The sequence below is a fragment of the Anolis carolinensis genome, chromosome 3 (genome assembly GCF_035594765.1).
Source record: "Anolis carolinensis isolate JA03-04 chromosome 3, rAnoCar3.1.pri, whole genome shotgun sequence".
In the NCBI taxonomy this organism is placed as follows: domain Eukaryota; kingdom Metazoa; phylum Chordata; class Lepidosauria; order Squamata; family Dactyloidae; genus Anolis; species Anolis carolinensis.
Genome location: NC_085843.1, coordinates 235,344,878 through 235,362,315, shown reverse-complemented (window position 1 = coordinate 235,362,315; position 17,438 = coordinate 235,344,878). Strand labels below are relative to the sequence as shown.

The 17,438-nt window shown below is 40.0% G+C and overlaps 1 protein-coding gene across 4 annotated transcripts in view; it reads right to left on the bottom strand.

The window, feature by feature from the left end:
- Positions 1-297: 297 nt before the first annotated feature.
- aldh18a1 (aldehyde dehydrogenase 18 family member A1) overlaps positions 298-17,438 on the bottom strand; it is a 31,365-nt gene continuing 14,224 nt past the window's right edge. The window contains exons 2-18 of one of the 4 annotated variants that reach the window (XM_062976387.1): positions 17,041-17,151; positions 13,630-13,853; positions 12,855-13,004; positions 12,664-12,768; positions 11,122-11,298; positions 10,689-10,779; positions 10,039-10,163; positions 9,668-9,812; positions 8,866-8,939; positions 7,196-7,295; positions 5,975-6,195; positions 4,907-5,044; positions 3,840-4,035; positions 3,567-3,688; positions 3,125-3,311; positions 2,817-2,912; positions 298-1,354 (exon numbers count right to left, since the gene is read on the bottom strand). In XM_062976387.1, the coding sequence (XP_062832457.1) occupies positions 1,173-1,354; positions 2,817-2,912; positions 3,125-3,311; positions 3,567-3,688; positions 3,840-4,035; positions 4,907-5,044; positions 5,975-6,195; positions 7,196-7,295; positions 8,866-8,939; positions 9,668-9,812; positions 10,039-10,163; positions 10,689-10,779; positions 11,122-11,298; positions 12,664-12,768; positions 12,855-13,004; positions 13,630-13,853; positions 17,041-17,125 (2,418 nt within the window). In that variant the 5' untranslated portion in view covers positions 17,126-17,151 and the 3' untranslated portion in view covers positions 298-1,172. Of the gene's footprint in view, positions 1,355-2,816; positions 2,913-3,124; positions 3,312-3,566; positions 3,689-3,839; positions 4,036-4,906; positions 5,045-5,974; positions 6,196-7,195; positions 7,296-8,865; positions 8,940-9,667; positions 9,813-10,038; positions 10,164-10,688; positions 10,780-11,121; positions 11,299-12,663; positions 12,769-12,854; positions 13,005-13,629; positions 13,854-17,040; positions 17,152-17,438 lie in introns of those variants that run through there. The other 3 variants (XM_062976384.1, XM_062976385.1, XM_062976386.1) reach the window with 3 other exon arrangements.

The window sequence follows — 17,438 nt, the reverse complement described above, 5'->3', positions numbered from 1 at the left end:
GGTTTGAGTTTTGAACTAGGACTCAGGGATACCATGGCTCAAATTCCTGCTCAGCCATGGAAACCCACTGAGGAAGGCCATGGCAAACCTCTCATTATAGATTGTGCCAAGAAAACATATAAGAGGTTCACCATAAACTGGAATCAATATCAAAGCACTTAACAACAACAAACACCATTAGATCAGTGAAAGGTAAATACAGGTCTCAACAGGATGGACACAAATGACAGACTTATGATCAGACATACACTTGGTACAGTGCACTGGTCACTACAAAATGAACTACTGAAACCAAAGTGATTTTGCAAGTGAGTTTTATTTGAAAAAACAAGAAAATTGAAAAATATTTTCACTCTCCCAAGAGAAACAAAATTCCATATAAAATCCATGAACAAAAAATATTTAGTACAAATAGTCATAAAAGGGTCATCAAGAAAACAATGTGTAAAGGGATCACGTAGCAACTCTGAGACTGAGAGAAAAAAACATGGTAGCATAAGCTTTCACAGAAAAAGCCTACTTCCTCAGATGTATTTCTAATTTGCAAACTCATATGCCAAACAAACTCAGCTATGTCTTTGAATCATGAAAACAATTTATTCAACTATGATTCTCTTCCCCTCTTATTCCCAATCAATTAGTAACTGGCCACGAGAAGCCTTGCTTTAATTAACTTGGAATATTTATTAAAGTGGTGTAATATTTTAAATAAGACATAAATCAGAAGAGCACTTTCATTGCAATTCCTTTGGAGATTTCTAATCTCCAAAGGAAGGAGAAAACTCATTCTACCCACTAGTTTCTCAAAGTAAGAAAAGTATCAGAAGAAAATCTGGAATTTTTGGAATGGAAAAAGAGACATTAAGATCAATAAATAGGTTCACTACCAATCCACTTCATGGAGTGAAATGAGGAGAGTTGGAGACTTTTCTTTTCTGAAGGAGCAAACAAATCCTTATCTGTACCTGCCATCCCCATTGTGGTGCTGTTTGAGTGGGAGAAATAACTTGAGCACAAAATACAGCCTCCAAGTCTCCACTTTAAGCAGGCCCCAAAGTTTTCAGAAAGCCTATATTGCAGAAAACACTGCATTCTGGGAAGCGAAGATCCATCCAGATTAGGTTCTGAAACCATAGCGTTGTCCATTAACATCCCATTCTCCACTTGAGTGCTCAGTTGGTGTTCCTCTGAGGAATGGGAAGGTTTTCATGAAGGAATTTCATGCTTCCCTGCTCTGAGAAATCAGAAACGATGTGGTTCTGCCCTCTTAGCAACCATTTGGTCGTCAACAGCCCCTCGATTCCCACTGGCCCACGGGCATGGATGCGCGATGTGCTGATGCCAACCTCAGCCCCTGCATCAGTAGAACACGGAGAAAGGCAAGAAACTGAGTGAGGAAAAAATTCTCCAGTCAATCATCATACATCATGTTTCCCAGTCCAAGTCCTCCAGTGCTTTAATTTCTCCCCAACTTTCCTTTGCCCTTCTCATACTGCCTTCTAGCTGCTGGCCAATTCTTCTGTTTCTGCCTTACATGAGAGAAGATTCTTGTTTTGATGCAGTGAAGAAAACTTAAAGGCCAAGCTGGTATCTCCTCTATGACCAACAAATTGCGCAGATCAAGTTCTCTTTCCTGTAGAATCATCACCTTGAATTAAACTATCCATATGTTCACCACAAAAGTCTTTGTTTTACCCAGATGCTAATGCGCTAGTTTTTATAGATGTAAGCAGCTGTACTGTCCTTTTTTTGCTGACAAACTCAATCAAACAGAAGTACAGACAACCTCCATTTTTCAAGAGCTTGTTCTTAACAGATCAAAATGATAGCTATCTATCACTCTTTTGACCCCAAGGCTGGTCTTTTGACTGCTGCTACTGCTTTTTTCTCTCTTTCAGGCAACTCAGTGCACTGGGTTTTTTTCCCCCCTCTCCCTCAGTGCCATCTAGTGACCAATCTTGTCTTTGCAAGCTAAAAAGGCAATCCCACTTTTCAACCTTTTCCACTTTGGGAAAGTGCCCTGGTTCCCAACAGGTCAAATAAGTGAGGAATGACTGTACTGTAGTGATTTTAAACATCTAAAGTCTTCAATAAAAGGTGACCAAATGTCCACATAAATATCCATATAGATTTGATGTCTACTTGCTGGAGTTTTAAATGTTGAAAAACTCAGTTTCAACTGAAGACACTGAAACATACCTATACTTAACATAATGCATTCATTTTTATACTAAATGTGGCCATAAAATGAGATCCCTCAGATGAAACTGGACCCTTACTCATATCAGCACAGGCAATGGCAAGGAATGATTAAAGGTATAGACTACCACCATATGGAGGGTCATGCTTTGCCCACAACTGTTGTACACCATGTAATCACAGGTTAGCCTCTACCTGTTGCTCAGAGATATAAACAAAACTCTGGTCTATATATAAGTGTCTCCCAAGCTGCCTGACATGGGGAATCAGAAATTATTTTATTTTCTACTGCATCATAGACAGGTATTGGGTTTGTGTCTATTGGCTATACTTGTCCAGTTTTTTCCTGGAAACTCATCAGGGACTAGTTATCAATGGTTCATGGACTGAAACTAATCCACAGACCATCAGTTTGAGTAGCACTGCTCTAAGTCACTATGTTTGTAAAATACATTGAAGCTTTTACAGAGATCTCAGGAAAATCTATATTTTTACTGACAAATCTGTGACACAAGGAAGATCCATTCTCTTCTCCTGGATTAAAACAATTTCAGTTTCTGTCAGATTTTCTCATGTGATCTCAAGCAGCATGGAACACTTTGCCAAAGCTCTCTTACCTAGCCCAAAGCGATAGCCATCAGAGAAGCGGGTGCTGGCGTTCCAGAACACACAGGCGCTATCCAGATGCTGAAGGAAGAATTCAGCTGTTTTCTCTGAGGAAGAGATGGGGAAGGAAAGCATTCACGTACTCTGCTTTACAATAGAACAGTACCAAATAGAGCCTCTCAGAAAACAATTCCATTGTGGGAGTCATTAGCTTAGTTATAAAACAGCCTTCCAAGTGTTTATAGGATTTGTAGACCAACACATCTGCAAGGCATCAGGTTGGGAAAGACTACTAGGAACAGTTACTTTTGCCACTAACCATTTTCTGTAATGATGACATCCGTATGGGAACTCCCATACTTGTGGATGTGTTCAACAGCATCCTGCGCACTGTCCACGACTTCAATACAGCACTCCAGGTCCCCATATTCTGTGCGGAGGGATTTCACCTCTGAGGGACTAAACGTCAGATATGAGGCAAATTTGGGGCCCGCATGAATTTTCACCTAAAAGACAAAGCAATTTAGAACACGTTCCTTTTGCAAGCATATTCTACACAAAGACAGGCTGAAGGGCTGCAGTTTAATGATAAATATCCAGTTCACTTCCTGATACTCTCCAGGTAAGGCTGGGAAGGACCTCTGTCTGAAAGTGTGGAGAGAAGCTGCTACCCTGTTTCCCTGAAGTCAAAGCATCAACATGCAGAAACATGCACTCTCATCTCTCACATTCTCTCTAGAGGTCTGCCATTTTCCACTTACCTGCTCCACACGCAGCATGTCAATTATCTGGTCAAACACAGGGGTTCTCAACAAATCCCGGTGTATCAACAAGGTCTCCAGTGCATTGCAGGCTGCAGGATATTCACATTTTGAGTCTCTCACTGGATGAAAGACAGGCAATTGGTTGCACACATAAATGAATATTAACAAAAAGCAGCAGAACATCTAAAAGAATTAGGTTAATGAGGGCATCCCCATCCCCTTCTACCCCATGACTCAGCCCCTTTAGAAAAAGGATTTTTGTCCTCTCACCTATTCTGGTGACCTTCTCAACACTGGCTTCAAGATCCACATACACATGACAAATCCCTTCACTGTGACCCATTACTGGGATTCCTTTAGCAGCTTTCTGGATATCCCGTACCAACTGAGATGAGCCACGGGGGATAATCAGATCTATCAGCTTGTCTAAACGACAAAGGTCTTCCACTTCTTCCCTGGTATTTACCTGTCAAAACCAAACCGGGCAGATTTCAGAAGGTTTGTTATTAATAAATAAGGATAAAGGTTTCCAACTCTGGGAGTTGGTGCTCATCTCCATTTATAAACCAAAGAGCCAGCATTGTCTGTAGACACCTCCAAGGTAATGTGGCTGCCATGACTTCACGGAGCACTGTTACCTTCCCGCTGGAGCGGTACCTATTGATGTACTCACATTTGCACGTTTTCAAACTGCCAGGTTGGCAGAAGCTGGGGGTTAACAGCGGGAACTTACCCCGTTCCCCAGATATGAACTGCCAACCTTTCGTTCGGCAAGTTCAGCAGCTCAGCGGTTTAATCTGCTGTGCCACTAGGGGATCCTAATAAATAAGTTACATGAGAAATTACTTTCAGTATATCACTGAACACCAAAGGGGCATTTTAGAGCAAAAAGGGTCCTGGGAGGCTGTACTTTGCTCATTTCTGGTGTAAGATTGTAGGAACTGCAGTCCAACATCTGCAGGCCATATATTCCCCACCACTGACGAAAGGTGAGGAATGAACTGGAAGGAGGAGGCTTGCTTTGGGTACTCAATACAACGGGGAATAGCTTGCCTTCAAGTTAATGTGAAGTAAGATTTAATCAGGTCAAAACATATTAATCAAAAACTTCCTCAAATGTAATGAGTAAGTCTTATTTGTTTCTTCTCAGGAAACATTTTTTATGAAATTCTATCGGTTGTTCTGTCTCTGACATAGATTACACATTGACCAAGGAAATAAACACCTATTTAAAAAGAATGGAACATGTGGGTTCTAGTTGTGATATCATCACAAGGTCTCACTTCCCAATCTTTTAGTGCTTTCTGCCCCCGCAAAGCTTTTTCCTAGAAACTCACCAGCTGCACTGCATCTTTCACACCATGGATAGAAAGTGCTTCCTGAGTCAAGTGGTGAAGGAGTTGATTACTATATGATGCCTCTTTTCCTCCTTTAAGCAACAAACCATTTCCACTAGCAATAGCCAATGCAGATACCTATCAGAGGGAAAAAGAGAAAGAGGTAGAGATAAATGGGCAGACAGACAGAGATTAGCATTACCTTTACAAGAGTAGCAGAATTTTCAGTTAAAACTTTTGCCAATCCAATGACTTCCAGATGTAACAACAACAAAAACAAAAACAACAACAACAACAACAACAACAACAACAAATTTGTATTTGTTAACCACCTCTTCTTACGGATTGAGGCGGGGCACTACACAGTTAAAAAAACATCACCATAAAATACATATTATAAAATACATACATTAAAACACAACATCACAATATATATATATATTAAAATACATAGTGCAACGATTAAGATACAATACAAATGCATAGATTAAAATACAAACAAAATGTGAATTTAAAATTCACAAGTTAAAATTGACTGTTGAGTGACCTGCAAGAAGAGATAGGTCTTCAGTTCTGTCTTGAATGCCGACAGCTTATTTAGCTCTCAAATTCTTTTTCTGGCAGATCATTCCACAGATTTGTGGGACTACAACTTTAATCATCCTTAGTCAACATGCTGAAAAATACACAACTGCAAAAACTACCCAGATAATAAACTTGAAATCACTTCTTTCTGAATGAGCCTCAATAGGCAAAAAACAAGACTACTGCATAAAGTGCAATACTTTAGTACTAAGCTGTTGGTGCTTACAGAGAAAAAAAACCTGCCATTTCTAAAAGCAAATATAATGGCAAATAGAAGACAATATATGAAATAAAGTACACAGCATCAAGCTTACTAGAAAAATCTACAACCCATTCCATCCTAACTACATCTTACAAAAGTGTCATCAACAAATTTGAATATGTTTTATTTCCTGCCCAAAGAGAGCAAAGCAAGAAAGCCAATATGAGTGTTCTCCCTATTTAGAAAATACAATATCTACATGACCCCTCTGTTTCACAAACCTGGGGAAGACAGTCGGGTCGAGATTCGAAAATTACTAGTAAGACCCCGATGGGTACAGTCACTTGCTCGAGCTCCAAATCCTTTGCAATTCGTGTTCTTCGGAGGACCCGGCCAACACTGTCCTGTGAAGACGCTGCAATCTGACGTAACCCAATGGCCAAACTATTCAGCTTGGAAGTTGACAGACTGAGTCTCTTCAACAGAGGTAGAGCCAGTCTTCCTGAAATCAAAGCAGATGTCTGAATACATGTTATCAAGTTGCCAATCCTAGCATTAAAGCTAACTAACAGGTCAATACACAGCTCAAATCATGGCTTCACAATATCAAAACAAGAAGGAGGAAGGTAAACTTGCTTTTGTTTTGAGCAGGGAAGATTCATTCTCATATTTGGACGTATCATTTAAACTGGATTGCCATGGACAAAAATAACAACTTGATGTGATTAGCAATTACGTAGTTCAAAATAAAAAAATAAAGAATGTCTGTCTAACATTGAGGCAATATAAGGCGACAACATTGAGAAACAAACACTGAAAAGAGAACCTCTCACATGCCATCCTTTTCAGTCTATAGTTTTGTTGTGTTGTCCTGCATGCCATACATGTGGGTGAAACGTCAGGAGAGAATACTGCTGGAACATGGCCATATAGCCCGGAAAACATACAACAGCCCTATATTTTTGTTGTTCTAACCAGCTGCATTCACAACTTTAGACAAAGAAAAATTTCCTGACTTTGCAACTAGAGATAGGAGTGGCACATCATAGCTGAGGGTATCATCCCAAAATAAAAGAAGAGATCAGTGACTGCTGCAATAGCGTACTGCATTCATGCAGTAGTATAATGAACACTCGGGTTGTGCACCCATAGAGTTTATGGAAAGTGCCTTCTTTAGAATTTATGAAAGTTCGTGGAAAGCGCTTTCTATAGAACTATACGACTCCGGGTTTGTTCTAGGATCTAGTTCTTTTGGACGGAATAGATGGCTTATGGGAATTTACCCAACCAAAATAGCAAATCCCAATTTAAGTTTCAAACAGATGTAGCCACTGTATGTTTGCTTCCAAGATTTCTTCATCCAGTCACTGAATTCTACTACAACTATATGAAGCAGTCCAAGATAAGTTCTACTTCACTTCGTGTCCTGATGAGAAACTGTTCTCACATCATATATAGTGATGCAGAACTGTATTTCAACTCCCTCATCCAACCTATCCTACCTTTGCTCTCGGCTTCTTCCAGATCCTTTCTGTTGGCTTGAAGAATCTCTTCTCTCTGGTCTGTCAGAAGGTCAGCAAGATGATAGATGATTTCTGCTCTCTATAAGGTACACAAGAAACTATCAGACTATATGGTAAGTGAAACCAGCTCTCTCCCAAACATACTGACGTTATAGGTATGCTACTCTCGCCAGGTCATTGCCAAACCAGTACTCTCATTACCAGGACCTTTGAATTATCCTTAAGACTGTTAACTTAGTTTTCAACCATGGGGCTTAATATTTATCTAACCAGTTTGATCAGCAACTCAATTTATTTCCCGATTTCCTGAGCACTTGCCCTAGAAAATTGTCCTGCCTTTGCTTTTCCCTCCTGTCGCCACTACCTATATCTCAGGCTCGCCTTGTAGGAACAAGGGAGAGGGCCTTCTCTGCGGTGGCCCCTCGCTTGTGGAACTCGCTGCCCATTGAAATCAGGCAAGCCCCCACCCTTTTAGCCTTCAGGAAAGATTTAAAAACATGGCTCTTCCGGTGTGCTTTCGGAGAGTAAATGTTCTATGCTACTCCCCCCCGATATTTATCCTCTAGACTGGTTCACTATCTGATGTCCCGTCCCTCGAGGTTTTATTCTGATCCCTTTCTCACCCAGAGTTTTAATTTTTAATCTAGTTTTTAAATGTAGTATTCATGCGGCCCGCTCGTGTTATATTGCTGTTTTGATCTTATGTTGTACTGTTTATTTTATGTAATGTATTATTTAATTGTATTATGTTATGGTTTATTGTATTGTCTTGGGCATGGCCCCATGTAAGCCGCCCCGAGTCCCCGTTGGGGAGATGGTGGCGGGGTATAAATAAAGTTTTATTATTATTATTATTATTTTCTATGTATACGAAGATGAACAGCTTTATCTTTGGAATACAAGATATGGATCTTGCTGCTTGAACTATAGTTGTAGAGATCTCACAAAATATGATTCATATCAGTCCTATGCACTTCAAAATACCTGAACACTCCATCAGGAGCATGAAAATGCCTGTTTCAGTTCTATGCAAACAGAAAAACAAAAATTTGAGCTGTTGGTGCAGGCATGGGAAAACTTCAACCCTGTGGGTGTTTTGGACTTCCACAATTCCTAACAGCCTACCAGCTATTAGGAATTTCGGGAACTGAAGTCCAAAACATCAGGAGGACCAGAGTTGGCCCATGCCAGTGCTAGTGATCAGTAGTCATGGTCAGAAAGCCATATTCAGATCAAGGGATCACAAATTTTGCCAGCCATTTAAATCCACCTTTAGCTATTATTCTCAAATGTACTAGAATCAGTGCATTACCAGTGGAATGATATGCAAACATTGTAAAACCTACTGATTCAGTACCTCATCTGTTTTTGGGACCAGCAACTTGGCCTGAGTGATAGTTACAATTTTAAACAAACAAAACAGTGTTCCATAATTATGCTTACATGATAAAACTGAATGCACTAACAATAGGAAATAAAGATTAGATTTGCAAATTATTTTTGCAGATTTCCAGAGTATTTTCTTTTCCAGTATTACATGAGAATAATATTTTAGCCAGATTCCATCTCTATATGATTTATTGTTGTTCTTGTACACATGCATATTAGTCTTCAAATGCTCTGTATTAGGTGATCAGCTGAATAGATACCTGTTCAGGTTGTAGTGCTGCCAAACTCCTGCCTCCTGCTCGAGCCATTTCAGCTTGCTGCTCCACTGTTGGACCTTTAAACAGAAAGGAGATTGTAAGAAATGAGCGTTGTATCACTTTTAGTCACTACACACTGTAAGGAAAACATATTAGGAAATTACCCTTCTTGAACCTTTCCCAAATATATAAACAAAGAACACGTTTTAAAAGCAACAATTTTGTATCCTATGGCATGGAGGCCTAAAATCTAGTGGAGGTCTCTCTGCATTTTGCTTGCAGCTTTCAACGCCACACATTTCCACCTTTGACAGTTCATCTGTGGCTTTTATATTATGGCCAAATACTGCATACACTATAGAAAAGATGCAGACTGTTAATCTGCATCCAGTATGAAGCCTTTTCAGCTGTTTTGAAATAAATTGATATTTTAAAACATCTACATTTGAAATTCAAAGCACACGACTGAACTATTCTTTGCATATATGAAAGCTGTTGTAGACAATGGAATTTTATTTGCATATCTGAAAGCCGTTGTAATACAGCTTACTCTTGAATGGAACTAAGTTGAGTTTTATACATTTGGTGGGAACAATGCTTGGACTGGAAGAACTGCATCCGGCCTCATATTGCTTTGGCTTCATCCCACAGACCTCCCCACTCACGGATTGTAGCCCTATCCTCAAATGAGATTTGTCCCCTAAAGGGAAAGGCCTTTGGCCTAAAGCCTCACACAGATTTTGTATCCTGTCTAAGCACTCCTGATTCTTCTCTACAAACTACATCCATGACATCTCGAACTTACCTGCAGGTTTCACCTCTGAAAAGAAGGTGCCAACTTTTTTCCCTTCTACAATGTCAGTAATGACATGGCCAGAGATCTTAGGGTGAGTTCCATTTGCAATCACTACTGAGGTACCTCCTTGGAGAGCCCACAAGGCTGCTTTCACCTACAAGGGAAAAATGTTTTAATGTACTATAAACCTAATAATGTACTTTAATATAGCAGCCTCTCATGGGCAGAGAATGGACATGGCTCTACCCCAATTCCTTGTTCATGTGGCTATTGTTTTCAGAGAGTTATCCTGAAACTGCCAGCCATTTCACATTCTTGTTAAGTCCCATCCTCTTTCCTTCAATAAACAACCAAAAACAAGGCAGAATGATCCAACCAACCTTGGCCTCCATGCCACCCATTCCCACTCGCGATTTGTTTCCAAATGTCACGGACTGCTGATCTCCGGGGTAAAATATGTCAATGAGCTTTGCATCATCTGATCCAGGGGGGCTGTCAAAGAGACCTGGAATGAAAAGATGAAAATGAGTTAGCAGTAGTTCCTCAGCTTTATTGTGCCAAAAAGTACTGTATAGGTTCCACAGTGAAATCTATCTTGAGCTCTATTAGTCAGAGGAAAAGGAGGAGTGATGTCACTGGAATATCTCCATGATCAGAATTGTATTGTTTGGACTGAACCTAAAGTCCATTCAACAAGATTTTGCACAAAGGCATAGCAAGAGCCAAAATTAAGAGCATGAAGTGTCTAATGCTCTTCTTTCTTTTTGTGGTTATGTGACTTGGAGAAATACGACTATGCCAAAGGCTAGCCCTTCCTCTTACATTCAAGCAAGTAAGGTATCCCCACACTTTAGTTTATAACTAATAGAAAAAAGGCATTGCTAGACCTTTTCAGGGGTGATATGTGAACTCTGGTCTAGGACCATAAGCATCACAGACAATTCCACAGATTGTCTCCTCCTGGAGCATAACTCTGGATGGACTGCATGGCTGCACTTTCAATAGCTGGATAATGAAACAAGTCTTGTACCCTCGACATCTGAAAGAATGATCAGCAGGTCGGTCTTCATTTCCACTGCTAGCCGTGCTGCTAAGCTATCGTTGTCCTTCACACTGATTACCTGAAACATACACAGAAATCAGTAAATACTAGCCAGGCAAGTGTTTCAGTATACCCAAACCAGTTTCTAGAAAGTGGTATATGTGGTATTCCACAATTTTAGCATTTGCATAAGTGAGCTTTGCAAGCAACACCAAATACCATTTCTAATGCACTGCATCTACAAGCAGAAAGACAAACAGGTTAAGACCACTGGACTCCAAGCCCCACCATGCCCTACCAGTCACTTTGAAGGATCCAGAGTACCACAAAGTTAGTGCACACCGCAATCCACAGGCAACATGTTAGCAGATCCATAAGCGAACCAGCAAGCACCAACCACCCACTGTAATGCTCTACCCACGTTTACCCCCTGTAGATCACTGTTTGGTTCTGGGGGAGGAACCACAGCATCATTGGTGTTGATGATGGGAACAATGTTCATCCTTAATAGTTCATGTAAAGTTCCATTTAAATTTCGACGCTTCTGCTCATCATGAAAATCCAAATTGGTGACCAGTATCTGGAAAGAAGAAAAGAACTGTTCTGACAAAAATTATCCAATTATCAGTTTTGGCATGAGTCAGACCAACAAATATGTAGTAAAAATCTGAGAGTATAGATTTTTCCCAGTTCTCACACCCAGTGAAGGTAGAATGGCCCCCTCCCTGCTATTCTTCTGGCTGCAGGCTACAATTTTTTGATCAGGCAGGCTATTACAAAAGGCTTTTAAGATCAAATCATGAGGTGCTGTGGTTTTAGCAATGAATAGGTTTTTAATCAGTTTTAAGGGTTTATTTTTAATAATGTTAAAATGTAATTCTATTTTAATTTTGTATATTTTTATATTTTCAGTTGTATTGTATTCATTTTACTGTAAGCTGCTTTGAGTCTCAGTTGAGGCCCATTATGTAAAATGCAATCTAATGAAGATGGGAAACACATTAATCAGAAGTGAAATCTGAAAAGTCATTATAGCTGACTGCCTACAATAAAGATGCACAGAAGCAGAGCAAAGCGAAAGGGAGATGAAGATCATGCTGGCAAGTGCAGGACTAAGAGAATGTCTTGGTGCATGTTATTATTTGTTCATTTAATTTTTATTCACCTCTATCCTTCAAGTGGGATTGAAGGAAGCTTACAAGAAAACTAAAACTAACTAAAACATAAAGATAAAAATATTAAAAGTGATAATATCAAAACATAATTAAACAAACTAAATGGTAAAGGTAAAGGTTTTCCCTGACATTAAGTCTAGTCGTGTCTGACTCTGGGAGTTGGTGTTCATCTCCATTTCTAAGCCGAAGAGCCGGTGCTGTCCGTAGATAACCCCAAGATCATGTGGTCGGCATGAATGCATGGAGCACCGTTACCTTCCCGCCGGAATGGTACCTATTGATCTACAGTTGCATCTTTTCGAACTGCTAGGTTGGCAGAAGCTGGGGCTAACAGCGGGAGCTCATCCCGCACCCCAGATTTGAACTGCTGACCTTTCAGTGAGGAAGTTCTGCAGCTCAGTGGTTTAACCCACTGCGCCAGCACGGGCTCCTAAACAAACTACATTGTTTAAATATAAAGTCCATTCCTTAGCAAGCAGCCAATTGCTAGAAGGAGACAGCTGATGACAGTCCAACAAGGATAGATTCTCTTAGAGAATAACACAGTCTGGGAATAGCTATTGAGAAAGTTCTCTTGTGTATCCCCACCAAATATGCTTCTGAGAATGGCAGAACAAAGATTTCACAGCTGACTGTACATCTTGCAAAATTGTCACATCTTGCAGGTTCATATGAGAGAATTCAAAAAGAAAATGAATAGGTCTATTTCACATCTCAGGACTGAGAGGTCAGCACAAGAAAGGTAAGAAAGTATATAGCAATTTTCAAGCACATACAAAGTCCCTTACCTGGGCAGCACAGATGCTGTACTGAGTGAACATGGCTTCATATAGTGCCATCAACCCACTCTGACCAGCCGCGGCACAGGCTCGAGCCTCTAGCACAGGGATGGCCTGCATGAGTCAGAGAATTCGTCAGTCACTTTTAATGTGAGGGGTGCCACTGTAAAAGAATACCAGCACCTCTCTCAGCTACTCACCATGTCCTTAAGCTGATTCTGTCCCGAGTGGAGAGCTTGCCTCACACTCTGTGAGAGCAGGATCTCATGGCGGAGGCGCTGTTTGCCAAAGGCTACAGCCCCACTGGTAACAATCATCATTTCCCGGCCCTGGTTTTGTAGCATCGATACCTACAAGCATAAAAGATATGGCTCAATGTAGCTTTTAAAACCACCCTGCACTGTTCCAATTTTTGAACCTTTCTCTTTCTTTTCTTCACACTGAGATTTGCCACTTCTGCTAGGTACAGTAGAGTCTCACTTATCCAACATAAACGGGCCGGCAGAACGTTGGATAAGTGAATATGTTGGATAATAAGGAGGGATTAAGGAAAAGCCTATTAAACATCAAATTAGGTTATGATTTTATAAATGAAGCACCAAAACATCATGTTAGACAACAAATTTGGCAGAAAAAGTAGTTCAATACGCAGTAATGCTATGTAGTAATTACTGTATTTATGAATTTAGCACCAAAATATCACGATATATTGAAAACATTGACTACAAAAATGCGTTGGATAATCCAGAACGTTGGATAAGCGAGTGTTGGATAAGTGAGACTCTACTGTACCATAATCAAATAAAAAATACTATCTTGGTAGACACCTCAAAAATCTTGCCTTTGAATCTGTACATCAACTAAACACCTACTCCTCTGTATTTCCTTCAGGTAGCCTAATAATCTTCCAATCACTAAGATAGTTGTTTTACGGTTTAGTTAACAGAGGCAAAAAGCCAACTGTTAGCCTTTTACCTGCTCAACGATGGATGCCAGGCGCCCCAAGGCAAGGCCACATTCATCTCCTCGAGTCACAACAGCACTCCCTAGTTTCACCGCAATTCGCTTGGCATGCTTCAGTTCGCTGCGGTGCGCAAATGACTTGCCATGGGTTCGGCTGAGAGGCACTGTGATAAAAGGTATGTTACTCCAACCTCGGGCGCACGTATTCCTCAAGACCAGGTTAGGAGCCAGAAGACCTGTGTTTGAAACATGGCAAAGGCATCAGTGAAGCGGACCTATCCAAAAATCCCTCCTCCCCTTCTCAGGTACCAGATTCACTGTCTAGGGGTGAGAAGGGAGAATCTGAACATTTTCCTGCAAAGGAAGTGCCTAACTTTGGAAGAAGCAAGAAAATATTAACATACTTGCAAGAGGATAGGAGAAACATTGAAAAAGAGAATAAGCTATATTAAGAATTAGTTATCTAAGGATGTGGTCATCCTGTCCCTAGTCATATCTGTGTAAACTGTAGGGTACTAATCTGCTTCTGGCAATGTTTAAAAGTAAACATAGTTTCTACTGCTCAGCATGATCTTTCTAAAGCTTGTATCTGGTGTGCTTTCTTTTTATCAGCTGTTTTGCCTTGACTTTTCTACATTCCAAAAACCATATTACATATTTTGTTTATTATTGGCATTTCAAAATATTTCATTAGCTCTCTTGGGCTTTTTTATTTTAAACAGGGGTGGGGAATTTTTTTAATAACATAACATAAACAAACTCTTCATGTTCCCAGATACTTCAAATGGCAACAAACAATACAGCTCAGCCTTTGTCAACCTGACAGCATCTAGGTTATTTTGGACCAGAACTGGCACATTTGGCAAGGTACTGAAAGCTGAACTTTCTCCTTACTAGAAGTCTTTAAACAGAGGTTGGACAGCCATCTCTCAGGACTGCATGAGCTGTGTGGTCTACAAATGCATAGTAGAGGGCTCAACTAGATGGCCCATGCAGTCCCGTCCAAATCTATGGCACTATGCAACGTCATCACAGCAATGTAATTTTCTTTCACTTAAAAAAGAAGAAGCAAAACCTAGGGGTTGCAAAGGTGATATGCAAAATTTCTATGCTCTAGATCAGGGGTCCCCAAACTTTTTAAACAGGGAGCCAGTTCACGGTCCCTCAGGCCATTGGAGGGCTGGACGATAGTTTAAAAAAAAAAAGAATAAATTTCCATTCACACTGCACATATCTTATTTTGAAGTAAAAAAAAAACAAAATGGGAACAAATACAGCCTTAATGTTAATAATAATCATAATCATAATAAAAATAATAAAGAGGGTTGGAAGAGACCCCTTGGGTCATTTAGTCCAACCCCCTTCTACTTTTGTGCACCAAAAGCACTAGCAAAGCACCCCTGACAGATGCCTACCCTGTCTCAATGTTGTTGTTGTTGTTAATAATATTAATAAATCACATAGTCCTAAATGCTTGGGAAGTGTTCGACTTGTGATTTTGTGATACAAAATTCAGCATATATATCTCATTTGCTGTGTTATACTGTGTCCTTCTGCCAGTAATAATAATAATAATAATAATAATAATAATAATAATAATAATACAGTAAAGTCTCACTTATCCAAGCCTCACTTATCCAAGCCTCTGGATAATCCAAGCCATTTTTGTAGTCAATGTTTTCAATATATCGTGATATTTTGGTGCTAAATTCGTAAATACAGTAATTACAACATAACATTACTGCGTACTGAACTACTTTTTCTGTCAAATTTGTTGTATAACATGAAGTTTTGGTGCTTAATTTGTAAAATCATAACCTAATTTGATGTTTAATGGGCTTTTCCTTATTCCCTCATTATTCAAGGTATTCGCTTATCCAAGCTTCTGCCGGCCCATTTAGCTTGGATAAGTGAGACTCTACTGTAATAATAAAGAGGGTTGGAAGAGATCCCTTGGGCCATTTAGTCCAACCCCCTTCTACCTTTGTGCACCAAAAGCACTAGCAAAGCACCCCTTAATAATTAATTAATAATTAATTAAATAATAATTAAAATAACATTATAAACAAGCAAAGTTTTGGAAGGCACGCACCAGGATGCACGCGCCTTCCTCAGTGGAGGAGGAGGGGGCTGCCACCACATCAGGGGCCGGATAAATGGCTTTGATGGGCTGCATGTGGCCCCCGGGCCTTAGTTTGGGGACCCCTGCTCTAGCTCTAACCCTAACCTTAACCCTAACCCTAACCCTAACCCTAACCCTTCAGCAAGACAGTAGGGAGTAAAGTTGGCACAGACAAAATGTTGCCATTTTGGTCATCTCTAATACCTTAAAAGCACAAGATCCCTTTTGATTTTGGAAGTTAATGAGAATCAGCTCTGGTTAATATTTTGATGGGGGATTGTCAACAAACATCATTTGGTGTAGGCTATTCTTCAGAGGAGGTAACTGGCAAAAACGGCCTCTGAGTATTCTCTGTCTAAGAAAATTCAATGGATTTCATGGGGTCACCAAAATTAATAGGTGACTTGAAAGAACATTCTCACACATACACAGTTCAGCCTCACCATTTGGTTTACATTCTAATTACTACAGCAGGCCTCCAGGCTGCTTTCATAGGATTTTCTTAGGCAAGGAATACTCAGAGGTGGTTTTGTCAGGTCCTTCCTCTAAAATGTAGCCTACACCACCTAGTATTCAAGGGTAGCCTCCCATCCAAATATTAACCAGACCTGCCCCCACTTAAGTGCCAAGATCAGATAGGATCTGCTATTGTTAGAATATTTTTATGGCACTCCCAAGTGCGTACTCACTGTATGAATGAAGCTTATATTAAAAGCTGATTTATGAAGTTGCTATTGATTTAGTGAGCCTACTCTAATAAAAACTAACCACCGAATTTAGACTGAAATATCTGGCCTGGAATCCTGCCCAAACTTTAATTAAGAAATGATTAGAGCTACACTGAGTCAGACCAAAGGTTTACCAAGTTCAGCATTCTGTTCCCACAGGTCCCTATGCAAAGCCCACCTGCAAGACTACAAGACAGATAAAAAACACACTGCCTTTGGTGGTGAAGGGAAATACAAATATTCATTATGACTACAAGAGAATGTCCAGTCCCCTTTTAAAGCTACTCAAGTTAGAAGTCAGCATTATACCATGAGGCACTAAATTCCATAGTACAATTGTGTAAACAGCAGACCTTTTTATAGGCCCTCAATTCCCATTACTTAGTTTCAATGGATAAACCAGAATTATAGATAAAACAGGATCCAGCATTATGAAAAACAGAGAAAACGATCTGCCTATCAAATATTTTTACACTACAAATAATTGTATGCATTTCTGAGCAGAAAAGTGGCCAATAATTTTTAATGTTTCAGTATCAACAAAAGGACAAATTCATTCCATCACATACTTACAGGGGTGGGAGCCAGCTACATCAGATTGCCGCCAGAATCGTCCTGAGGAACGTAGAGAAGGAAGAAGAGAAGCACGGTACAGCATTGTGAATGGCCTGATGTTTTCAATATCTGCAAAAGAAAAAGAAGCTTATATAAAATTCTGAAAAACAAAATGTCCTAACAGTCTTCTCATGCCAAAACACACAAAGCAAAAATGCAGGAGAACTAGGGGACCTTTGACTTTCCTATGTTTTGGAATTCTCATAATCCCCTACCACTCAGTTTCTGGGCGCTGAAGTCCAAAATATTTGAAGATTATGTTGCCTACCCCTGCTGCACAATAAACTGGGAGAATTGGATCCATGGTTTACTCTCTGATCTCTATGCAATCCAATGAAAGGGGCTAAAGCTTCTTC